General features: G+C 37.9%; 1 protein-coding gene across 5 annotated transcripts; it reads left to right on the top strand.

The window, feature by feature from the left end:
- Positions 1 to 26,918, top strand: LOC134802799 (androgen-dependent TFPI-regulating protein-like). Of its 5 annotated transcripts, none has more exons than XM_063775514.1 (5): positions 10,645 to 10,731; positions 16,754 to 16,922; positions 20,458 to 20,604; positions 23,820 to 24,040; positions 25,873 to 26,918. In XM_063775514.1, exons 2-5 carry the CDS (start codon positions 16,758 to 16,760, stop codon positions 26,054 to 26,056), a joined length of 717 nt encoding a protein of 238 aa, XP_063631584.1. In that variant the 5' UTR covers positions 10,645 to 10,731; positions 16,754 to 16,757; the 3' UTR covers positions 26,057 to 26,918. The 5 variants fall into 5 exon arrangements, with proteins under 5 accessions (XP_063631586.1, XP_063631583.1, XP_063631584.1 ...); XM_063775515.1 differs by having other exon boundaries at positions 10,667 to 10,715; XM_063775512.1 differs by lacking the exon at positions 10,645 to 10,731 and adding an exon at positions 16,229 to 16,269.

Here is a 26,918-nt window from a genome sequence, read left to right as displayed (position 1 = left end):
CAAATATTTATTTCCGAATTTCAGCAAAATGGCCGCCATATACTTGCGAATGCTGGGCTACGTCGTGACCTTAACAATGCATAGCTGCAACTTGTTCGTGATGAACAATCTTCTCCAGGGTCCAGTCATGGAAGACCCTAACATAAGGGCCTTCAGCGCGATGTATAAAAGATTCTTCACTGTATGGACTATGGTAAGACGTATTTGCAATAGCCCCGTGTTTACAATCACCGCATGTAATAGGTTATGGACTTGTTTGTTTTTGTGTTTACAATAACCTTTTCAAAGTCTTGTAAGTTTAGTCTCACCCCTTTTTTTTAACTAATAAGTACTTATATAAAACCTCCGCATGCGGCATTGAGCCCATAACGCTGGCTGCGTTACCTCTCTGTATTGCCAGCGATATGCGCTGGAAGAGGTAAGCGCCAGCCCTATGGTCTCCCGAGGCGTTGACGAGCCTTCTAGTTCTAATTCGCCCCATTTATATTTCCATTCGTATATTTCAGTTCCTCCAAATCGTCGTGGCGTCGCTGGGTCTGACATCTGACTACCTCACGCTAAAATACCCCAACAAGACAGAGCCTAAATGGCTGGGGGTTATTAGGAGCACTAAGAATCGTCTTTTCGCTGCTGTACTCTGGCCTACGGTTTTTGTAAGTTTTATATTATGACTTAAAACTTTATGTCAAACAAAGGGACCCCGTTTTAAACATTTCACAAGTGCGAAAGAGACAGGGTATAAATGAAAATCTGTGACCATTTTTAACAGCGGTCGCTTTAATGTAACAAAACAAGGATACATTAGTCTCTAGTTCTACTAACCCCGTTTTAAATTCTCCTTTCATTGCAGCTCGTCTCCACCCTCTTCTGGTCGCTCTACCATTACGACCGTAGTCTAATTTACCCCCTCTTCGCCGACAAGATCCTCAGCAGCACCGCCAACCATATACTCCACACAGCTGTTGTTCCACTCGTGGTGTGGGAACTAGTTTTCCAACCGAGAAGTGTGCCGAAGAGTCATGCGGTTAATATTGCTATGTTGACGGTGTATATGTTTATTTATTTATTTGTGTAAGTAACAGTTTTGAATGTTTCACGGTTAGTTTCACTAGACTTATATCGACCGGGATATGAACCGTGATTAGCTTTTGTATTGTTTTCGAGCTCCCGATATTTCGAAGCAGTTACATGCATCTTGTTCACGGGTAACTGATGATGCATGATGCATGTAACTGCGTCGAAATATTTATTTGTTTATTTGTTTATTTATTTGTTTATTTGTTTATTTGTTGCATACAATTAACACTTACAGTTCAACCTTACGTGCTAATTGGAATTACATTACTTAATAGCTAGCAACATGCATTATGCGAATAAATAAGTGAGTGAATATGTCGCAGTCGGATCGTATAATCCGCCGTATTACATTACGGCTAGCCGTTTTCAAAAACAGGGGCGTTTTGAAATGCGGCGGTTTAACGATTAGCCGGATTGAATGCGGCTGAATGAGAATCCGCCGGAATGTATTCGGCGCCATACGTTCTTCAACACGGCTAGCCGTAATGTAATACAGCGAGTCATTAGCCGCCGCTTTGACAGTTTATAGTTCCCATTTTTAACACCCGTGGCGCTGCCTCACAAACGCTGGGGTGTCCATCAAATCTGGAGTTCGTCGGACAGTTTCTTTTCAAAAAACATTTCCATCGCAACTTAAGTAGACGGAGCCCCGCTTCGCGGGGCTCCTATTTCTGAGCGGTTTGCCCTGAAGTTTGCATCTGAAGCTACCTAACGAACCTAACCTACCTACCTATTGATTAGTGAGACGTCCGTGAAAACATTACACTTTGGGGAAAAAAGCGTAGGTAGGTAAGTAGGTTAGGTTCGTTAGGTAGCTTCAGATGCCCGAAGGGCAAACCGCCCAGAAATAGGAGCCCCGGTTGCGGGGCTCCGTCTATTTAAGTTGTGAAGGAACTGTTTTGGAAAAAAAAACACATGTAGTGCGGTGGGACCATGGTAAAAATAAATTAAATTGCAAACATTGTCAAACTCCGGTTACGTAGGCGACCGAAAGAACTGGTCACTCTACAATCTAAAATAGTAGTACGATGCGGCTAAACGTAGGCCGCCTTATTAAAGAACGTATCGCAATGACAATCCGGCTAATCGTCGAGCCGCCGCATTTCAAAACGCCCCTGTTTTTGAAAACGGCTAGCCGTAATGTAATACGGCGGATTATACGATCTGACTACGACAAATATATTATAAGATTTATAAGTAACTACATTCGATTTAAATCTATAACACATTACTGACATTACATTAGGAGTATGACGTTATTACATAAAAGAGATCAAGGGAGTAAAATAATTGATTAAATGTCATTGAAGGATAATTAAACCGTGGGATTGCAATAATTAATTAAATGTCATGTATATAAATAAATCAAGGAATTGCAATAATTAATTAAATGTCATGGATATAAATAAATCGAGGAATTACAATTATAGTACAAAGTCATAAAAATACAAATTCGGGTAAAGTCAAGCAGCACAATATGGGCAATTTATTAAAATTAAAATTAAGTCAGTCGTACATAAGCAATACACTGATTTAAACTTTCACGATTATTAAACATTATCAAACTGCACAACGGCTTGCAGTTGTGGTAGTTCCTATATCGGAGAAACTAAGCGCACCATAGCAGAAAGAGTTAAGGAACATATCGCAGCTGTCAAAAATCGTCAGGTCAACAAGTCTGCGGTGGCTGAGCATTTGCTGGAGTCAGGACCAAACCACTGGATTGAGCTGCATAACCCTAAAATCCTCTCCACGGATCGCCATTTCTACAGTAGAAAAGTGCGGGAAGCCATTGAAATCAAAAAACATTGCAATTTTAATCGGGACGAGGGTTTTAAGATCTCATCCACATGGAATCCAGTCATTAGTAAATGTAAGCGGAAACGAATATCGACAGTCGATAAATCGAATATCGTTAGTGTTGTGTGTCGACAGAGTGACATCCCTAGTGCGCAAAACGTTCAAACTGATAAACAAGACCAAGTGCGGGTAGTTCGAAAAACTCGCGCGGCTAGAAGATGTTGATGTCAACTTGAGCCAGTCTTCTCCGAGACCACGGGGACAACGCCGTCCTCGAAACGTCGGAGGTAAATCTTAAAACTTAAATACGCGATTAAGTCCCGTTGTGCAGTTTGATATAGTACATAAGCAATGTCAAATATTTCCAGCGAATACTTATTATAGCATATTAGGTAATGGAGCTAGTGGTAACGATTGATTCGATTTACCGATTTGATGCGCCTAGAAATTTAGACTCCGTCGTGAAAAAGATATCTAGGTCATTATCGCTGTCCAAGATGTTGTTAAGCAACGTTAAAGCCTGGTGAAGAGGGGACGTAGCAAGCAGGCGCGTCCGACCTGGAGGTACAGCAAAGAGACCACGGCTACGGGGCCGTAGCTGTTTCGCGGAGAGACGGGGAACCCGTTAGAACAAAATATCGGGAGCTCGAAAACAATACAAAAGGTAATCACGGTTCATATCCCGGTCGATATAAGTCTTGTGTAAGTAATTTTTCTGACATTGTGATACGAAATAAATAATTATGTTTTTAGTAGAGATGCCCCGAATAATGGTTTTGGCCGAATACCGAATATTCGGGCCCTCTCTCTGCCGAAGCGTCGAATATTCGGCATGAACTGTGAACATTTTGAGTCACAAATTTTTATTTAACAAAACACAACGTTTGCTAACATATAAGAAAAAGTTTAAGTTATTCATATAACTAGAGTTAGACCAAGAAAAGTCTGCCACGCAGTGCAAGTGTGACCTATTTTAAACGTGAAACTTCTGACGTATAAATAACACTTACACTGCGTGGGCCATCAAAATCGCTGCAGACTTTTCTTGGTCTAACTCTATTTACTTAAATATTTTAAATAACAAATACATTATATTTTCACACTAGTCCCACCTTGGAGTCACTCTAAAGGCGCCCACTGATTAACAGTCCGCCGGACGGTATCGACCTGTCAGTTAGAACAAAATTTTGACAGTTCCGTACAACTGTCAGGCCGATACCGTCCGGCGGACTGTTAATCAGTGGGCCCCTTAAATAACAAAGTACTTTATTTTTTTCAGAATGTATTACACCTACGTAGAGCAAGGAATCTGGATGTACCCCGTATTCGGCATCGCATACGACACTCATTTTTGCTTCCCTCTCATTATCACTGCCATTGGCGTGATGCTGATCATATATTATCACTTGCAATGGCTTTTAACAAGGATAGTTTGGGGATCGCAGGCGAAAATTAAAAAATAACAAATTCGGTACAGATGTAGTGCATAATTATTTTCCATCGTATTTTTACAGAAACGGTGTCTTGCTATTTCAGTCAGTCTCGGTACACAAAGTACTGAGGTTGACTGAAGTAGCACGACAAATACGAACGTTTCCGAGAAAATACGATGGAAAACAATTATGCATTACATCTGTAAAATCATGTTAGGACAGCGTTAAAATGGGGTGACTTTGAACATTATGTTGGCAAGGATGTTGAGGCAGCCTTAAAATGAGGTTACTTTGGAAACAACAGAATACTTTAACAGTAAAATAAGACTATAAAACGTAATAATGATTAATAAAAGAATCAAATTTTATCAAAAATCTTCTTTTGCTTTTTAGAATTTTAAGTTATAGTTGGTCAAACCAATTTGTCAGTCAGTAAGAACCAGGAAAACTATACTCATCCTTTTCTTTTGGGTGCTAGTACTAGTGTAAGACAAAGATAGTATGATTCTCTCTGTCTATGATTGAATAAGACAGTCCTTTGACAAACTATACTTGACTATGACTGATAGCTGCTGACAGTACCTAAGCTTAAAAACGATAAGGATTATGTACAAAAAAAAATCTTGTCATAAGCACAGTCCATAAAACAATACAGTCATTCGACGAAGCCGTCGAGACAGGGCAATCTTGTGGGGTGCGAGGGTCGAGGGGTCGCGCGCACCCGAGCTGCATACATCGCCATTATTAGTCGCTCGGTACTACTTACAAGCGTGATGTCTTATTTAAAATGTTTGGTATGTTTGTGTTGGTGTAGATGTCGGCACTTACGCAAACATCGAAGGCATCGGTCCACTGTTACTTTTTACACTGACATAACGGTATATTTGCAGGTACATATTGTATAGTCGTGTAACTCGACTCAACTCGCTACGCTCGTAGTTCAATTTTAGAATCTTTACAATAGGGTATTTTCCTACTAGTCAAATCAGTTACTTTTTTAGAACTGTCAAACCGATTTGTTAATATGGAATTTATATGAAACATTACATCGTGACGTCACGGTCAACTCACCTACTTATTATATTTCTATCCGATTTATTAAATAGAACTTGTGTTTAATAATAGCTCCTATCTGTGTTTTTCTAATAATTATCTGGTGCTTTATTTCATGCATGGTGTAAAATAATTTATTTTTCACCACACCAGCTCGGAAAGGCTTACTTTGCACTTCAAAAACTGATAGCAAAGTTGCATTTTATTCACATGTGAGGCAAAGTAATCAAATGCAAATTTTGAGTTGTTTTCTTATGTTTGCTGGTAGTGGTAGAATTAACTTTTAAATGATGATTTTGGATGATAAATATTTAAAAACATTCATTTGGATTTGATTTGGTTTGATTTTGTTTGATATTTTACATTAAATATTTGCTTCGGGTTGGTGTGGTGAAAAATGTTGTGTTTCACTCGGAGGCAAATTTTGTTTAACCCTCGTGCTTTGAAACCCTCGCAACGCTCAAGATTCCATTTTCGAACCACTCGCTACGCTCGTGGTTCAACTTTGGGATCTTTCGCTTGCTCGGGTATCAATATTAGCACGAGCGGTTAAACAACAACTTTGCCCCCTTGTAAAACAAATAACTATTAAATACAGTATAATACCCTATATTAAGTACGAGTGATTATATAACAACTTTGCCCCCTTGTAAAACAAATAACTATAATTATCGGCCCTGAACTGAACACTTCGCTCCGCGTGAACAGGTGAAGATAACAATGTATTAGGTACTTAAGCTTGGAATAAATTTAAAAGTGGAAAAATTACTGTCTTGGGTGAGACTTGAACTCACGACCCCTGGATCGATACTCCAGTGCTCTGCCATCTGAGCCACCAAGACCTCATCCACAGCCAGCAAATCTTTCCACCATATTATAGGTCAAGGGTCCCCTTTAGCGACATCTACCGCGAGAGTGTTACACTTCTTAAACGGCTACCGGAGTTCCAAGTCATACTATTTTCTTAACAGCATCGTTTGCAGACGTTTCTGCTTGTTAAAAAAATTAAAAAAAATATTAGGTACTTATACAATAGAGAAATATAAGTAAGGAAAGAGTGCTAACTCCATCCATAATCCATATACATCAGTTTTCTTACCAAAACACGAGTTAATTTCGTAGTCGACATCTAGCGTCAAGTAGCGAATTTATCAGTACCTACTGCTAGTTGACAATAGATGTCGCGACGAACGAAAAGTCTAACGCTCAAATATTTTCATCTAATATTATAAGTATTATAACCGGATTAACCGAAACTTTATTTTCAATTCATTCTGCTTGTAATACTAGTTGTAAATTGTTTTAGTAATACATTTTTCGTCAGTAGTGACACTCGTGATCTCTGGTGTCAAGTAGCGGTACTGATAAATTCGCTACTTGACGCTAGATGTCGACTACGAAATAAACTCGCGTTTTGGTAAGAAAACTATGGAGTTATCACTCTTTCTTTACTTATATCCTTATTTATTCATTTAACATCTTACTTATATGTATGTCTTTCTCATCACGGAACAATGGTGTTCTGGACCTTTGGGAGGCGTGCGCGGAGCCAACACGTAGAGGCCGTTTTGACACTTTAATGAAATGTAAGGGGTACACCGAGCGGATGCTGCCCTTACCCGTGTCATGGGACGCACGCAGAGGCAGCACCCGCCAGGGTGTAAGGGCTATTGAGAGTTGATGGAATCTAAAATGACCTAGGTTATTGGGTGAAAGCGATGGACTAAGTACTGAGCTATGGGGTAAAAAACCGGACGCCTGCCTAATAAAACGGTATGCAATTTTATTTCCGGCAGACGGTGACTCGCCCTCACAAGATGGGCCCCCACAAAAAGCGACATCTAGGATGGCTCAAGGGCAACACCGGTGTGAGCGGCTCAGGGGTGTCGAGAGGTGTGCGCCGCTTTCTACCCAGTGGCTGTTAACAGCCACTGTGCCAACTCGCGTCTTATGCATATTTCACTTCCACCCCTGAAGCTTATAGCTCTACCGACTCCACTCTGGCCGGCCGGCTAAGGCAAGCCAGAGACAGAGAATCCTGTCCCACCCACCCTCCTTGCGGGTAACAGAACTCCCCAGGAGCACTCGGGTAGGTACGTGAGGTCGCTAATCCCCAACAGCTCGCCACAAGCTGCCCTGCGTTGACTGATTGCACTGGTAAAACCAGCGGGCGATGGGGTCGTCACATCCCTACGCCTTTTTACTTATATTATTACTAGCTTTTGCCCGCGGCTTCGCACGCGCAGGAGAGTTTTTTTAATTTTGTTTTTTTTTTTACGGACTGAACAGTGACTGACCTTAGTCTCACCTGCTGGAAAGTGATGACAAGGCCGAAGGTGTAGGGTTGTAAAAAAACGGTTTTTTTTCTGACTTGAGAAAAAACATGAAAAAATACCGTGAAAAAGAAACGTTTTTTTTCTGGAGTACGTTTTTTTTCAAAAGTATGAAAACTCAAAATTTGCAAGGCAGTTAATACTTTTATACGGTTGTTTTACTTGTTTTAGACTTTATGTCAGTTTATGTTAACCATTAAACCAATTTAATTTAACAACTTTGATTAATAACAACATAAATGAAATCTGTAGTGGTAGTTATCGCAATTTACTGTTGGCAACACCAACGCCTCTCGTCGTCGCATCGGGGAATTCAGGGATTCCCCAAAAATTACTTAGTTTTAAGTTACATATACAAATAAATCACGAAAAACCGTTATTGTGGCATATTTTTGTTCATCTGAAAAAAAACCCTAATTTAGAAAAAAAAAACCATGGTGCCAGGTTTTTTTTCATAAATTTGAAAAAAAAACATTTGGTTTTTTGCTATTTGCAACCCTACGAAGGTGTAGCTCACTATTTCAGTAAAAGTAGCGTATTCACAGTATTCACTCTTGACTTGAAGACACCAATTGTAATTATATCGATTAATCGAGCTCGACTTATTTAATATAATCTAATGTACGTTTTGTACCTAATACCTTTTAATTTATATTTTTTATTTATGTAGTTGTAGCCTTTTGTACCTATAGCACCTCCTTATACACTACATTAGTGGTTCTCCCTTGGATTGCTAGAGGACGATAAACATTGGGACTCAACTTTAGAGGAAGCTGCGTTGTGCGATTCTCCCTTCAAGCTGCGTGAACTTTTCATAATAATGTTAGTTTTTTGTCAACTTACTGACCCGTTAAGTCTCTGGGAAAAATATAAGGACAGTTTTTCGGACGACATTAAACGGCAACTTGAGAGAGAATTGCAAAATGGTGCGGAGTTTTACATGGATGAAGTGTATCAGTGTGTGTGATTTGCTGATACCTAGCGGAGGTATCACGGTTTACCTCGGGGTGGGTTTGCTGATACCTAGCGGAGGTGTCACGGTTTACCTCGGGGTGGGCTTGCTGATGCTGATACCTAGCTACTGCTTCTCTGTGTACATCAGGGTTATTTTTTTGGTAATTGCTTACGGCAGCTTGGTGATCTGATGATTTGTTTTGCATATATTTATTTGCGGCAGCTTTTAGTTGTTTGTTCCGTGTAGTATTCGTGAACCTGGCACGGCGTTTTTTAGTAACTGTTTTGGTAGCGGTAAGAGATAATGATGAGCAACCACAGAGAGGAGTGAAGAAGGGGGCTCTGATATTGTGGGTCTTACGAGTAATTCACTGCGAATATATACGTCAAAATGACCGCTAGACAAATCACTTGAAAATTGCCCCACCGGATTACCCACAGTACCAACTCTCATATATAGCTCATTGTTGCGGTAAACTTCGAAAACCCACGGAAACAGTTGTCCTGCCGCTACCAACTCGCAGAGACTACCGTAAGTAAACGGGCGCGACATTTCAAGGCAGTATTCAACGGAGCTGGAGTAATTATCACCGTTACTGTTATGAGACATAATAACAAACTCCTCCCAGTTGGCCACCACGTGAGTAACGATTTGCTCGCGCACCTCCCTGGCCATCACCTGCGTATCATACAGAAGATAGGAGATGGCGCGAAACAGGCTCCATCTCCAATTATAGGTACTACGGTGTGAGCCAACATGGTCCCATCAATATCCAACGATTCAACAGCCATTGTAGGTATTAGTGAAATTTTCCCTGAGCTAATAGCTAAAAAAATTTACTTTAAGGCATTGCATTCTCAAAAGTCTGGATCACGTGTGGCTGTAAATCAGCGTGTATGTTACAACCGTCTATGCTATCTTCGTAATTAGCATTCCCCACCAGGGGCCATAGTTCACGTCGGCTACGTTATATTTTAATTTTGATCCCATTTTTGTAATTAGCGTCCCACAAAACCATGGAAATGATACCCATATTGATATTTTGAAATTTCAACCCCATTGCACCCCCACCAGGGGGATGATTGTTCACTTCGGCTACGTTAATTTTAATTTTGATGCCATTTTTGTTATTAGCGTCTCAAAATACTATGAAAACGATACCCATATTGATATTTTGAGATATCAACCCTATTGGGGACTTTTCCCCCTCTTAGGGGTTCAATTTTCAAAAAACCTGAAACACGTGTTTACTCATTTATCTTTAGGAATACTCCTGTGAAATTTGGAATAAAATAGTCTAACTAATCTTGTTTCCCCATACAAACTTTGGACCCCCATTTCACTCCTTTAGGGGATGAATTTTGAAAAATCCTTTCTTAGTGGACCCCTAGACCTTATAAGGAATATAGTTGCCAAATTTGGACTTTCTGGTCCCAGCGGTTTGGGCTGTGCGTTGATTTAAGTCAGTCAGTCAGTCAGGTCTTTCACGTTTATATATTTAGATTAGATTACTCTATGCTTATACCAAGTTTCCATTTATATTAGCGGTAGCGAGACCGCATCAATTCAATTTCAATTTCATCCCAATTTCATCGTAATACTCTGTGCCTCTAGTGTGATTTTTTTCGATTGCGTCATGCTACGTACGCGTTTGCGTTAAGTGTGATTTTGTAAGGGATTTTGAGTTTCCATAAAGTCCCGCTTGGCGCGGTGTTCAAAATCCCTTACAAAAATGAGACTTAACCCAAACGTAAGTCACGTCACGTTATCGAATTAAATTCTAGGGGTTCTGACCATTAGTTTGACCAAATGGATGAAAATACAGAGGCTCTGGGCAAACACGAAAATAAAAATTCCGTTAACTGCCTCTCCATCGTTCGAAGCAAGAGCGATAGAGAGGCAGATAACGAAATCGATTTTCGTGTTTCGCGGTAGGCCCTCAGGTTATGTGTTCACCGGGATGCGCATGAGTGGATTAAGTGGCTCAGTTGCACACCGGCACACAAACGGCATGGACGTCGCTGTTATTTTTACTTAGTCTCGTGGAACGAGTATAATTGCCAAGTATTTTTAATAACAGGTATGTGGCAATATGTGTAATGATATATTTACGTTATGTTGGGGGAGTTCGAGAGACTTGCCAAGGGAAATTTGATTAAAAAAGTGCCTAATTACGTAACATACAATATACAGGTGGGTTAAAAAATAAGTGCATTCCCGTTGCCAGTGAGGTTTTGGGATTATACTGAGCAACTTTTACTATGGGACGAACCCCGAAATCGTGAAAATAAAATTTACGCTCCCATAGATTGGACCAGCCAAAATGTATGAAACAGCAAAATTTATTTTCGCGATTTCGGTGTAGTATAGTAAAAGTTGCTCAGTATAATCCTAAAACCTCCCTGGCATACGGGAATGCAGTTAATTTTTAGCCACCCTGTATATATATTTTTTGCATGCATGTGTCCGAATAGGTGTAAGTCTTCCACCTGGGTAAGTCTCCCAGATTCCCCCTAAATAGTGTAATTTTTTATTTCGATATTTCTATAAGATAAAATTATGAATTAAAAATACTATTTTTTTTTTCGAGATAATAATAATGTTTTATTTTAGCTTTAAAACGCTTTTTCGGTCTTTACATTAAAAAATATATTTTTTTTAAATAACAAAAAAGTACATAGGTAAGTACATTTAAATGTTTCAAACAAAATACCAATACATTAGATATACCTATTTAAATATTACATGTGTAGGTACTACTTTGAATTTGGAAAAAAAACTTAGTACTTACGAGCCAAACACAGTTACACGATGCGACGTCGTTCGTGTCACGTTGTGACGTCGTGTCACGTTGCCACGTTGTGTCACGTTGCCACGTTGTGTCACGTTGCAACTAGGTATTTATATTCGGTGCCAACCCCAAAGTTAATAAGTTAAAGTCCTAAGGTCAACATAGGAGTCAACGTTCTGCGCGATAAGGGATTATCACTATTATCATATGCGATTAATTGATAATACACTGGAAGTATTCGATATTTTAATTTGATTAAACTGATTTAACACTACTATCTTTGGATTATTCAGAATTTAAGCAAAGTTGTGAACTAAAGCAAGGACCTATACAGGATGATTTCGGGGTCGTGGAGCAAGAGAGCCAGACATCATACAGATTACAGAATCCAAAGATGAGCCTAATGATGTTGTTAATTATTGTTTATCACCAATAATGATGATTATTTTACAGATGACAAGTAGGAAAAAACATTTTTGCATACAATTTGGTGACCCTACTCAATGTGACGTCTTGTCGCTTTCCATACAGCGTATGTCAAAAGTCATAGGGTGACCATAATTACTTAGCATAATATTAATTTTACTTGAAAAATAAGAATAATTCAAGTAATTATCTTTTAATCAAATACTACCATATGATAATGTGGATCATGTACAGAGTCAGAAAAAGTGGTTCTGGATCACGACCCCGAAATCACCCTGTATATTTTATTGGTACAAATAATTTATTAAATTATTAGTTATTCACATAGACTCTGTTATTAGAATAAATGGGACTATAAAGGAGTGAAATTATTGCAGTTATTTATATAATTCTTACAATTTTTAACCTATAGTTGGTAAAGCCTATGGTTGGTTGGGTTGGTTGGTGGTTGGTTGTCAGTAGAATAAGGCGCAAATTTTCTATGGGACCCTTCGCGCCTAAATTTTTTTTAATTTGCCGCCTTTTTCTACTGACAAGATTTGCTTGACCAACTATATCTTAAATTTCCCTACATATTTCATAAAACATACGTTGCGCTTTTCTCTTTTTAGTACGGATGACGTACAGCTTGGCAAAAAAGAGTAGAAATTAAAAAGTGGCAACACTGTAGTGTCGTCCCTTTCAAACCAATATATATAAGAAAACAGTGTTGCCACTTTTTAATTTCTACTCTTTTTGCCAAGCTGTAAAAAAATAAATAGGCCAATTAAATTAGATTTTTTCCAAAAATGTATTCCCAGCAAGCTGGTAATCGTTTTAATACCTTCATTTGGTGCCACATACATGTATTCCGAGTTTGCGCAATCCCAAGAGGTGTGCATACATTTTAGGAATTATCACTAAGCACTGTGTAAGAAGAATAATTTATTATTTTGTCTGCCACGGCACGTGTTAGTCACGTTTGTAGATATAAACCGACCTTTTACCGAACAACGCGCATTGTCTAAAATATGTTTGTCTTACATTTGGTAACTCATTAGCGGTTGATAAATCACCAAAACAAACTGATATGAAATCTCTACAAATAAATACGATCATTGGTTCATTTAATGGTAGTCAACGGCCAAGTTTGAACGGTTCGCAACAATATTGGAATATTTGGAAGTAAATAATCGTAAGTCTTTTATGGAATTAAACCTAATTGCGACTCTATACGGTACAAATTTCAATGACAATATAAATGGACTGTGTGCGTTCCACTGATTAATTTTAATTTTCCTTCCGGCGTTCGAATTTTGAAAGTTTGTTATTTTTTTTATATTGACTTGATATGAACATCGCCCGATGTTGCCCGCAGCCAACGTCAAGTAAATTGTAAAAGGGAAGGAAATTAAACGCGGAACAAGGATTAAAGGAATTCGGAATTTGGAAAGTGTAGTGGTCAGGACAGGTAGGTATATAGATGAAATACAAAATGATAGATATACTTAATATTATAAAAGTTTGTTATTGATTTGGTCAATTTGGTGAACGGATTCTTTTCAAGCATAGAAGGTAGGATCCTATAGAAGTAGGTACTATACGCGTGCCTCCGTGAGGGACAAAAACATACGCAATGCGACGCTATGATTGGTCGAATTTATTTGTTGCCCCCCATAATCAACACACACACACACACACACACACACACACACACACACACACACACACACACACACACACACACACACACACACCACAAATATGTTTTCTCCTTATATTGTACTCGAGTACCTACTGTACCTCTACGTGCCTCTACTTATCTACCTCTTCTTATTATTTTATGTTGTAAGTGTTGTAACCCTTTTACTGACGCCTTCAGCACGTCTATTCCAAATGTTTAGAATTAAAATTACTGTAAACCACCTTTTTATTATATAACGTCTACTTTATTAAGCTACAACATGTGGAAGAGCGGTGTTCTCTTAACACAAGTATTTAAAATACTTAAAAAGAGGCACCGGATCAAATATTGTAATTTAAATTAAGATAACGAATAAAAATCATTTTTATAATCCATACTAAATTTACGGTGGGGATTAAAAACAATCTGAGTCTGTGACAAGGACAAACAATAATAGCTCTTTCGCTGCTACTCCAACTGAAAGATACAGGGTGATTCAGGAGACGTGAGCAGGACTAACACTGCGCATATCGTTAATTATAAGCAACTGTTTCGTATCAGTATTAGTGAGGTTAACGTTAATTTTCTAGTCACGTTGAAAAAAAAAGTTATTAATTTTTTTACGACATGCATGGTCACCCTAAAATTAGAATACTAAACTACCGATATTCTGTGTCAAATTGAATGTCATTACTGCCATCACTTGTTACTTTTGAAAACTCGTATCTCACTCAAGTTTGACAGTTTATTTTCTTCGTAATCAAAATGCCATTACGGTTAAAGAGGTTTTATGTTTATTAATTAGGTCCTGTAGGGTGACCATGATTATTGAGAATTAAATTTGCCCTCATCAAAAAGTAAAAAAATAGGAAAAAGTGTGGTTGTTTCTCCTAAATACGACGGTGATCGATCAATTATCAGTTACTGAGTGTGCAGGATTAGTCCTGCTCACGTCTCATGAATCATCCTGTATATAATATATATCCTGTTCGGTCATTTCTTCCCACCCCTATGCCTGCATGATCCAGTTATATCATACATATATAATATACTTAGATGACGTCTCAGCGAGCTGTCACTGTTACCACTTTTGTTTAGTGTACGATTAACAATGTGGCCCACCTTGCTGTAGCCATATCGATAAAGTCATATCGATACACTATCGACATTGCTTGCAATTTTAATTTTACTTCAAAGGTTTAACGATACCTAAAATTAACAAAAACGCTTTTATTCTTTATTGTGATTATCAGATCGCAATTTTATCGTCACGCCCCAGCAGGGAACCAAGGGAAAGTTCAGATATTTAATTAAAATACATAAATACCTACTAAAATAGGTGTTCCGCAATAATTGAATTATTTTATTATATTATAATATATTCATTATCCATTAGCATTTCAATTATGTTTATGTTTAACGAAGATATTGAAGCTTCAATTAATCGCTATTTCGTTCCGCTGTGTAGCGTTTATCGATATATAACATGATTAAAATCGACTTTTCACATCCCTAAAAGAGCACACATATACGCATTTACGCACACATACACAACCTGGTTCTACCTAAAGTAGCTAACACACTATCGCACAATGACCTTGGTCCGGTGCGATAGTGTGATAGCTACTTAAAACGATAACACCTTGATTTGAAGTCCATCTTGTCAACAGTATGGTTGTCCTTTTTTGACAAACGGCATTTTTAAAAGAGCGAGGAGAGAGAAATGATACTAGTTGCTGCGCCGTCAAAGAGAACAGAAAACGTTGGGGCCTTGAGTTATATACTAGATTCATGGTCTAATAAAACATGGTCTTCCATTCCCAGAGTGACACGGGCCTACGTCACAATAACATTGCCACTTTATTTCAACATAACATGTTACATGGGTACATTATACCTATGGTTAATAAGTTAAAATATTTCTTTATAATTTTATAATTTTCATTTATATGTATTTTAGCTTAAATTTTACAATAACACGTCATTTTTAATTACTCGTTAGCAATATCTTCCGATTCACGAAAGAAATTTCAGACTTTCGGGTAATTCTGTTTATACTACTGGCAACACAGGATAGCGCTGTGCACATTTGACAATTCGGATCTAGATAACTTCATGCCCTGACCGTCATCCTTGTCGAACGCGTGTTAATTGTTATTTCCTTCTCGCTCAGTGTCAGCAGTCGCAGTGTTTTCCAAACTTTTCACGTCGTAAGCTTGGTAATTAATGTGTAACTGTGAATTAGTTTTTTAAACGTTTGTCTTGTATAGATAAATAAAGTTTAATTTAATACATTAGATTTGTTGTATTTTACTATGTTTCTACATGAATAACTTAAAATTAATGCCGTTAAAATAATTTTCACCGTTGGTTAAAATTCTCCCACATTTCAAAGTTTGAGAACCTGTAAACAGCATGATGACGTAGGCGCGTGTCAGTTAGGTCATACGCGAATCTCGGAATGGAGTACCAGGCGGAGTATATTATTTATTATACCATGGAATGGAGTACCAGGCGGAGTATATTATTATACCATGAGATAGAGTTGTCAAGTGTCAATGTCAATGTCACTAGTGTCAGTAGTCGTGCGTCGTGCGTTGTTTATGTTTTGATTCATGATTGATTCAATGTTTTTACCGGTCTTGTTAATAGTATGTTTTGTGTGTATTTAAAATGAAATGAATTTAGGTACGCGGATATAGTGATTCGACTATGTATAAGTATCGTGTCGGGCGAAGGTATGCTATTTATCATTTAGAGCATAATTGAAAGTTCTATAAGACTTCGTAAAGTCTTGAATAGTTGAGTTGAGCATCGTAATGCTCAACTCAACTATTTACGTCCACTTAAGTCCGATAAACGTATGGAGAATACAAAATTACTAGGGAATTTGAAATTAATTAAATGTAGGTTGAGACAGAACGCTCAAAGTGAGAAAGCCTTGTTTCCCCTCAGGGTTCGAAGTTCAGTCAAACGGCAGTCGCTTTCGTAAAAACTAGAGCCTACGCCAAATCTTAGGTTAATAGCCGAGCGGAGCCCAGGCCCACATGAGTGACAAAGAGCCGGGACAAAGCTAGGAATTTCGTAATGATCTTTAAGTTTTTTGTCGTGATAACATCTTATAAATCGATGAACACCGGTATCATGCACGTTTTCTTATGTCGTTATTCCGCAAAATTATCGTCCGTAAACCGACTTTACAGACAACCATTTTTTTTTCAGCAAAATGGTCGCCATCTACATGCGAATGCTGGGTTACACCGTGACCTTGGCAATGCATGTTATCAACACGTATGTGATGACCAGCTTTCTTCAGGGTCCAGTCATGGAAGACCCTAACATTAGGACCTTCACCGCGATGTATAAAAGATTCTTCACTGTCTGGACTACGGTAAGTTTAGTTACAATAGCCCCTTATTTGTTATGACCCCATGACATTGCGTTATGTTTGTTAAACGCGTTTTAGACTTAAGTAGACTACTTGTCAGGCGATTACCTGCCTTTATTTATTTATATTTTCTCCTTCACTTTGTTGGTGTATACCCATGTTTGTGAGCCATAGACTAGACATCGCAGGAGACAGGTGTCACTCACCACTTTTTTTAATGTCATGCTGTAGTCTCCCTTCATAACTTCTTTCAGAGACCAGTACTTCTTCCAGGTTATAGTTGATCTTCTGTTAACCTCTTCTTCGTTGCTGATTTTCGAAAATGATACCTGTTTGCCTAAATATATATAGTTATTAACATACTCTATTGTCTCGTTACCAATGATTATAGGCTTTTCATAACTGTTGGTCATCAGTTTTGTTTTATTAGTGTTCATTTCCAGTCCTACTACGCAGAGAGCTATGGAGATAAGTATGACGGGGCTGTGGAAAATATACAAAATAAGACACACAAGAATCAGAGAAAAAACCATGGTAACCGACGCTCTTACCCATGCTCTCAAGCTTAAGTGGAACTGGGCTGGCCATGTAGCCCGCATGACAGACAAAAGATGGACCATACAAACCACAAAATGGAAGGGACCACACGGAAAACGCCCCCCCGGCAGGCCGAAGAAACGCTGGTCCGAAGACATTACCCAAATAGCCGGAAAACATTGGATGGAGACAGGAGAACACAGAGAAAGATGGAAAAAACTGGAGGAGGCCGTCACCCAGAGAGGGATCCATATAAATAAATAAAACAATTAGTTCAAAAATACATAGCTAAACTAAAATGGATATGGAAGAAGAGGCTATAATAATAATAATAATTTATTTATATTTTATTGCACAAACACAGGAAAAATGTACAAATGGCGGACTTAATGCTTAAAGGCATTCTCTACCAGTCAACCATTAGATCAAACAGAAACAAATGTTGGTGCAGGAGATTTATAACTTATAAAGAGAAATGTAACCGAGAAGTCAAATATTATAAATAAACATAATAAGATAAACCTATAAAATTAAGATTAAATACTAATATTATATGATATACAAAAAAAAACTAATACATATTACTACATAAAAGATGAAGAACATTATTCAAATTTTTCTGACAGAAGATGCTTGCAGAGTAGTCATTTGAAGACAGGTTTGCTTGGGGCTTGTTGAATAGAGAGAGGGAGGGAGTTCCCGAGACGGATTGCCTCAACGGCGAAAGAGTTGGAGTTGGAATCAAAAGTTTGAGAGAACGCCTTTCCCTTTATTCTGTATTCCCTTAGCCTTAATCTGTTAACACCACTCTTACCAAGAAATGTGTCCCAAGAAATAGTGTAGGCTCAGTTTCACTGGTGCGGGGTGAGGGAGATTTCCAAAACGTATGCCATTATGAGTTTCACTAGTCTTGCTGCCGGTTTAACCGCCCCGACAAAAAAACCAAAAGGGTTTGACCTCCCTCGCAAGAGTCGCAAACTTTGGTATCGCCTAAATAGGCTGAGAACCGGGCTTGGTTGCTGTAATTCTCTAACACACAAATGGGGTTGGAAAGGTTCTCCACTCTGCGAATGCGGGCAGGAAGAGCAGACACCTGACCATATATTCCAACGCTGTCCCCTTCACTCGTATTCTGGACCACCTGAAGATTTGAACTCTGTCACGCCTGAGTTGGTTGCCTGGCTTAGCGACCTCAAAGCTATACTCTGACTGTCCTTCTTTGTGCTTGCCATATCACTAAATAATAAATAACTAGTCTTTATACTGCCTACGGGGAGTCACCGCACAACATATCGACCAAGTTATCAACTTATGAGTTTCACTATAGTTCGTTTTTTTTTTTAGCATTAGAAAGAAGGTAAGCGATCTTGACACGTCTTTTAAAAGAAAAACGCTTTTTAAAAATCGGTAACTATTACTTATGGGTTACATATCAGAATACCGAAAATCGATTTACCTAATGTTGAATCACCTATGCTCGTTTCACCTATTTTTTTAAATACCTAATGACCAATTAACCTAAGCTCATAACACCTAATGAACGAATTACCTATTGCACGTTTCACCTACAATTGGTTTACCTAAGCTCAGAATACCTATGCTCGATTTACCTAAAGTTGAAACACCTAATACTCGAAATACCTAAAGCTAATATACCTAATACATGAAACACCTAATGTTGATATACCTAATGCACGAAATACCTAAACTCGGTATTCCTAATGATCGAATTGCCTAAAGTTAACATATCTACTGCACGAATTACCTAAAGTCGGTATACCTAATGATCAAATTACCTAAAGTTAACATACCTAATGAACGAAATACCTAAATTCGATACACCTAATGCATGAAATACCTGAACTCGATGCACTTAGTGAACAAAATATGTACCTAAAATAAAAAATATAATTATTGTTTAGTAGAATATTATTAGGACATAAGTACTTACAACATTTGGTATAAATTTTTTAGCCAAATCATTCAATTGACTTACTATTTTTTATTATAATATAAGGTCTAGTCATTATAGCGTGTTAGGTTAACTGCGACCAAACAGTGCCAAAACCGACTTTTATTTCATCGTCATGATGTTAACTTACAAAAATTAAGTTGTTGATAAGATAAGATAACTAATTTTGTATTAGACTTCAGAAATCATCTACTACCTAAAAAGTAGCGTTTCAAAAAGTGTATTTTTAAGTTGTTATCCAAACAAACAGTTTCTACTGTAAGGTTGGGAAATCATACGATTTATTGGGTGGAGTTGCCACTTGATCATTCGGCAAAATGATATGAATTTTGTACTAGGTATATAGATTTTAGGTATTCCGTGCATTAGGCATATCGACATTAGGTAATGCGTGCAGGAAGTATATCAACTTTAGGTATTTCGTGCGATAGGTTTAACAGTTTTAGGTATTTCGTCCATTAGATAAATCAAATTTAGGTACATCGTTAATTAGGTATATCAGCTTTAGGTGTATCGTCCATTAGGTATATCAGCTATAGGTGATTCGTGCATTAGGTACAATAGCTTTAGGTGAAACGTGCAGTAGGTAAAACGTGCATTAGGTATATCGTGCATTAGGTATTTCGTCCATTAGGTTATTTAAGCTTAGGTATTATAAACTTAGGTCAGTCAATGTTTAGGTAAAATGATTGATAGGTAATTTAAAAATAGGTGAATCAAGCATAGGTGATTCAACATTAGGTTAATCAGTTTTCGGTATTCTGATATGTAACCTACTTATGAAAGGAGAAGGATATAAATGATCGTATTAGATTCATAATTGTTACATATTTGACTTATTTTTAAAACGTGTTTTTCAATTAAAAGACACATCAAGATTGTTTACCTTATTTCTAATGGTAAAAAAACGAACTATTGTTGTTGTACCGCTAAATAAACTATGTTTGTCTTATCCCATATTACCTTAATAATCATAGGTTTTAAGTTCAATCTCACCCATTATGCTAATTAACCCCATTTATGTTTCAGTTCCTCCAAATCTTCGTGGCATCGCTGGGTCTGACGTCTGACTACCTCACGCTAAAGTACTCCAACAAGGAAGAACCTCATTGGCTGATGGTTATGAGGAGTATGAAGAATCGTCTCTTCGCTGCTGTACTCTGGCCTACGGTTTTTGTAAGTTTTATCATAGCCTCCTAAGGCCCAGCCATACAAATGAAAAACCCAAAATTTGCCACTGAAATTTGAACCTATAATGTAGGTCATAGAGTTGATTTTGCGTTGTTTGAAAATTGAACGAAACAAAGCAAAAGCGACTCTGTTCCAATTAAATATGATTTAGATTTCATCGAACTGAAGAAGTACTATAGGTAGGACCTTGGGCCTTAGGAGGATAGAGAAATATAAGTAAGGAAAGAGTGGTAACTCCATACATCAATTTTCTTACCAAACGCGATCTATTTCGTAGTCGGCATGTAGCGTCAAGTAGTGGATTTATGAGTACCACAGCGTCAAGTAGTGGATTTATGAGTACCACAGCGTCAAGTAGTGGATTTATGAGTACCACTACTTGACACCATATGTCACATTTTTCGTCAGTAGCGACGAAAAATGTACTGCTAAAACAATTTACAACTAATATGTATTACAAGCAGAACTAGTTGAAAATATAGTTCGGGTTAATCCGGTTATAATATGAGCATAAGACTTAGTTCGTCGTGACATCTATTGTCGACTAGCGGTACTGATAAATTCCGCTATTGACGCTAGATGTCGACTACGAAATAACTCGCGTTTTGGTAAGAAAACTGATGTATGGAGTTACCACTCTTTCCATACTTATTTCTCTATGGTTTTATTTAAACTCTTTCTACTTCTGTCGTCTAATGATAGTCCCTATGACAGTACATTTTATACGTAAAATTTTTGTAGGCACACATTTTTTGGAAGTTTAGCACATTCTTTTATTTAGTAATGTTACATTTCAGAAAGTAATAAAAATATCGTAAAAACATATTTCTTCAATTCATTTTTACCACAACCAAAAAGATTTTAAGGAATTGTCATAGGGCCCATCATTCGACGTGAGACGTATCACTACATCTTATAAAAAGTCCCCCGTCGTGTATGTCTGTTTATGTGTATGTATGTTCGCGATAAACTCAAAAACTACGCAACGGATTTTCATGCGGTTTTCATCTATCAATAGAGTGATTCTTAACACATTCATTGCCACCAAGTGCTACGGGTTACGCTCGTAGCGCGTAGCCACGGTTTCGCCGTATGTAGCGCGTAGTCGCTACGAACCTACGAACAGCGCACCCGACAGTCGGGTTCTTGGCCCTGAATGTGTTAAGGAAGGCTTAGGTGTATGTAACCCGTGCGAAGCCGGGGCGGGTCGCTAGTAAACAATATTAGCATTATTTTAAATTGATTACATATTCAAATCATGTTTACTATTTCAAGAAAAAATGTGGTACATGTTGAGTGCAGGAATAATAACCAAGTCCAAAATCTAGGTATACTAAAGAACATTTATCGTTATGCCACCAATTACGTTATCAGAATGGAAAGAAAGGAGGTCAGGCAGACATGCTTTATCTACCAGTCAAAACTACGCGACTCAATTATACTTACGTGATGCACACGTGGTGCAATATCAAATTATATTAATTAACAAAGACGAAAAACAAAATTACTATTTTTAGGTGCATAGATAAAACACATATTAAGATTATAATTGGGAATGTTACGGAGCTTCGCCTCTGACTCTTTATTTTTTCAATTTCAATTTCAATGTCTTTAATGTCAAAATAACACATGTCAAACCGGAACTTCCGTTTACACCTTCGGATCCGACTCCGCCTCCGCAATTTTTTAGGGTTCCGTAGTTTTTTTGGAACCCTTAGAGGGCTTAGAGTTTCACCATGTCCGTCTGTCTGTCCGCGGCATTGCTCCGAGATCGTTATTCGTTATCCGTCATTCTGTCTGTCATTTCTGATTCCATCATTCTAATCAATTCATTGTCAGTAGTAATGTCATTTCTAGTGTCATTACTTTGACATAACTCCAATACTGACGGATGATATTTAAATAAACTTCATTACTGACCGTCATTCCTTCATGCCAATCCAAACACTATCACTAAAAATGTCATTCCTTCAAAGTAATCTCATTATTCATGATAGTGTCCGGCCCATATTAGTGTTAGAAAACTGCAATTTGGCATGGATGTATAAATAAATCATGCCGAAAAAGTGGTAAAATAAAAACTAGGAAAAAAATAGAATTTAGGGTACCTCCCCTACACGCAAAGTGAGTTTATTTTCTGTAACCCTATGGTGTGGGACTGTGAGATGTAGTTTTAATCAGTTGGATAGGTATTTTAAAACGAATAGAGGTCTTTAAGAACCATTTTTTATAGCGTAATTATTTTTGGAAATAATCGCTCCCGTAAATAAAAAATGCGTCCCTAAATACAGTATGGTGTAATCTTTTCGAGCGATGACGCCATAACCTTCAGCCTACTCTCGAGTAGATGGCGTTAATATTAATATTTAACAAGTTAACACATATCAGGGAAAGAATAATGATCAAAGTCAAATGGCGTTCTAACACTTTTAATCTTCTGTCGAAAGATGTCAGTAAATGTACTGTAGCTACATAATTTACCATGACAGTAACTCTCTATTTCAAATTCTCTTTCGTTTGTGGTTAGGGTCGGTCTGTAGTGTTGTCCCCAAATAAAATAAAAATATCCCCTTTTTTAATTACACAAACGGTTCTACCGCGATATAATTTAATTGTTTTTACCTTAAATTCCGACGTTTCAGCTGAGTTGCACCGGTCACGGAAAGACGTCTTTCCGTGACCGGTACGGAATTTAAGGTAAAAACAATGAAATTATATCGCGGTAGACCCGTTTGTGTAATTAAATATGTGTACAAAATGCGAGAGTTTAAAGTGTAATATCCCCTTTGACTAATGCTCAAAAGCTTTCCCTCAAGCTTTGCCAGAGAGCGATAGAGCGCAGTATTCTCGGGGTCAAATTGACTGACAGAATCAGAATATCGTATCTTGCGCTCCAAAACCAAAGTAGCCGACGTAACCCTGACAGCCGCTAACTTAAACGGGACTGGGCCGGACACATCTGCCGTATGCCAAACGACTTGTGGGCCAAGAAAACTACCGAACGGACACCAAACATAGTGCGGCGTCACAGCAGACCTCGAAGGAGATGGCGGCACGATCTTGACGTCTTTAAGAAGGATTGGCCTAATAATACCATAGAACGAGACGCGTGGAAGAAAGAGAGGGAGGCCTTTGCCCAGCAGTGGGACACAACAGGCTGACAAATAATAAAATAAATAAATAATCCCCTTTTGTTGCAGCTCACCTCCACCCTATTCTGGTCTCTGTACCACTATGACCGCAGCCTGATCTACCCGACCTTCGCGGACAAGATCCTCAGCAGCGGCACCAACCACGTCCTCCACACGGCCGTCATCCCCCTCGTGGTGTGGGAGGTGGTCTTCCAGCCGAGGAGCGTGCCGACAAGTCATACGATCAACGTTTCCATGCTGTCGGTGTATATGTTCACCTATTTATTTGTGTAAGTAAATCCATACTAATATTATAATAATTATAATATTTGCGGCACTCTAGGTTAGGTTTTTTATAATGTGTTTATATGTATTTTTTATTGTTTTTTATGTGTTTTTGTATTTTACTTTTATATTCATGTTATAAAGAACCTAACTTATGAAGAAAAATAAATAAAGATAATAATATTATAAAGGCGAAAGTGTGTCTGTCTGTCTGTTAGCTGAACGGATTTAGTTTAAATTTGGCATAGAGATAGTTTAAGTCCCGGGGAAGGACATAGGATAGTTTTTATGTCGGAAATCATCCCTAAAGAGAGTGCAAAGGGGGGTGGAATCGAAAGAGTTAATGAATTGCCTAATAATTGAAGTAAGCAATGCGCGAATTGAATGATTGCTATTAGCATTATCCAGGCGCTATACCTACTTTAGCTGCTGTCACTAATTACACGCAGACGAAGTCGCGGGCAAAAGCTAGTTTCTGATAAAAATAATTGTATTTGTCCTTTGTCCGTCTGTCTGTCACCAGGCTGTATCTCATGAACCGTGATAGCTAGACAGTTGAAATTTTCACAGATGATGTATTTCTGTTGCCGCTATAACAACAAATATTAAAAACACAATAAAATAAATACTTAAGTCTACTCCCATACAACAAACGTGATTTTTTTGCCGTTTTTTGCCTAATGGTACGGAACCCTTCGTGCGCGAGTCCGACTCGCACTTGACCGGTTTTTTATTTACACATGCCAATTTCATATTCAAATTCAAAGTCTACAGTTAAATAAGTTAGTTTTTCTGATTGTGTGATTGAATGTAAGGGAACACCCATACTGCGTGATCCATTTTTTTTACGATTTTTACCCCGTCTCGCCCCTTAGGGGTAAGCTCTAAAGGTGACTTCAGTTATTAAATGCTCTACCTAATTACCTAATACCAGGGGTGCGAAACTCCTGAGATCGGCCAAACTCGGCTCCGCTCGGCTCAGCATTGCTCCGAGCAATTATTAGGGTTGGCACCACTTGACTTCCTTCTGCGTGCACGACCACAGATAAGATAATCACTTGAATTTTGACAACCCTAAATAGCCGAAAGGGATAGTGCCATATATTAGAAAGGGATAGCATGATTCGACCCTGAACCCTGTCAAACTTCGGTTTTGTAGGAAGATTCCTTTCTGTACGGTAGTACTATTATTTATTCTGTGCTAATACTGTACCTACAATGTGTCTAACTTGAAATGACCATAATTGAAATAAACGAACTACTACTACTACTAGCAGGCGAGTCTTCATTATTTACTTAAATAAACAAAGTGTTTCAAAACAACAAACAAACAACAAAGGTTGTCTGGAAGAGATCGCTTTTTAGCGATAAGACCGCCTGTTGTTTACCTCTGCTTGTATTTCTGTTTTCTTTTGTATTGTTTTCTTTATTCAAAAATAGTAGTTTGTGTTACAAGGGATCAAAATGATATATTTCCGTCAAGGGCGTACATTGAATCCTGAGCGTAATGAGGGATTCAAGTGTTAACGCCCAAGACGAAATAATTTTGATACCGTGTGACACATACTGCTTTTCACATCAACTATGAGGAAAATATAAAAATCTTAATGTTGACACTACATGTGTTGCCACTTTTTAATTTCTACTCTTTTTTGCCAGGCTGTACATACGATGTTCATAGTCAATAATATTAATATTTTATACTGGCAATGAAATGTCCTTGAACAGAAAAGTGCCACTTTGATCCCTCCTAGCAGGGAAGAAAAATCCATTTTCTGATTAGGTGATGTGAAAAGAGTATTAGTAATTGTATTGTATTGTATTTTCTTCTTTTCAGAATGTACTACACCTACGTAGAAAAAGGCATCTGGATGTATTCCATATTCGGCATCGCGTACGACACTCATATTTGCTTCCCCCTCATTATATCTTTCATTGGAGTTATGTTATACATATATTATCACATGCAGTGGTTCTTAACCCAGATAGTTTGGGAACCGCAGGCTAAAATAAAAATTTAACATGTCACAACAGGCAAGTGACAGTCTCACCCCGTTTTAACATTGTCTTAACATGTTGTTAAGGCAATGTTAAAACGGGGTGACTTTGAACATGATGTTGGCAAAGTTGAGCGTTAAAATGGGGTTACTTCGAGTAATGAGACGCTTTGTATTTTTAAGACAATGTTAAAACGGGGCGACTTTGAACGTTAGCAATGGTGTTGAGGCAGCGTTAAAATGGGGTGTTTTCGAAAAAGTAATGGGACGCTTTAATTATAAAATAACTGTAAAAACAAGAACTATTTTGATAAAATGGGAATATTTTAGGCATTATTTGGTCTTGTGTAGACATTATGGGCCCCATGCATGAACTATAGGGGGCATAGGAGCCGTCAGATTTTTGGCGCGAGGCGTAAATGTGTCGTTTATGCTTCCGATGTAGCCCACAAGATGGCATAACCTACTATGCTCAAGGAAACGTACCGACGAGAACGGTAGATGGTAGCACTTGCTTTGGCAATATACATGTGCACATATGTTTCCGATTCAGGCCACAAGATGGCAGAAGTTATTGAAATAGTTTATGCTTTTTCAGTTTCAAGTTAATTATGTTTATGTGTGACATTAAGGTCAAAATATTTATTAATTTATTATCCACAAAGTGATCAAAAAATATATATAAGTATAAACATTTAACATATATAATATAATTAATATAACATGTTAATAAGGATGTACAGATTCTGATAACCGGGTGTTTAACATTCCTTTTCCATTTTCGCCCCTTACTGTGATGATTTATTAAATACAAGTAAGATTATTTAAAGAAAATATTGTTACGGATAACGTTAAGTTATTATTAAATAAATGTTAACAAAAAGTG

This window comes from Cydia splendana, chromosome 25 (genome assembly GCF_910591565.1).
Source record: "Cydia splendana chromosome 25, ilCydSple1.2, whole genome shotgun sequence".
Classification (NCBI taxonomy): domain Eukaryota; kingdom Metazoa; phylum Arthropoda; class Insecta; order Lepidoptera; family Tortricidae; genus Cydia; species Cydia splendana.
Note: the sequence above shows the minus strand (reverse complement) of the source record. Positions and strands in the feature narration are given on the sequence as shown.

Excerpts from the sequence above, each read along its gene's own strand:
- LOC134802799 (XM_063775512.1), top strand. The coding sequence starts at position 16,244 with ATGTATAAGTATCGTGTCGGGCGAAG. Across the intron at positions 16,923-20,457 it reads TCTTCACTGTCTGGACTACG|TTCCTCCAAATCTTCGTGGC; the intron begins GTAAGTTTAGTT and ends TTTATGTTTCAG. Across the intron at positions 20,605-23,819 it reads TACTCTGGCCTACGGTTTTT|CTCACCTCCACCCTATTCTG; the intron begins GTAAGTTTTATC and ends CTTTTGTTGCAG.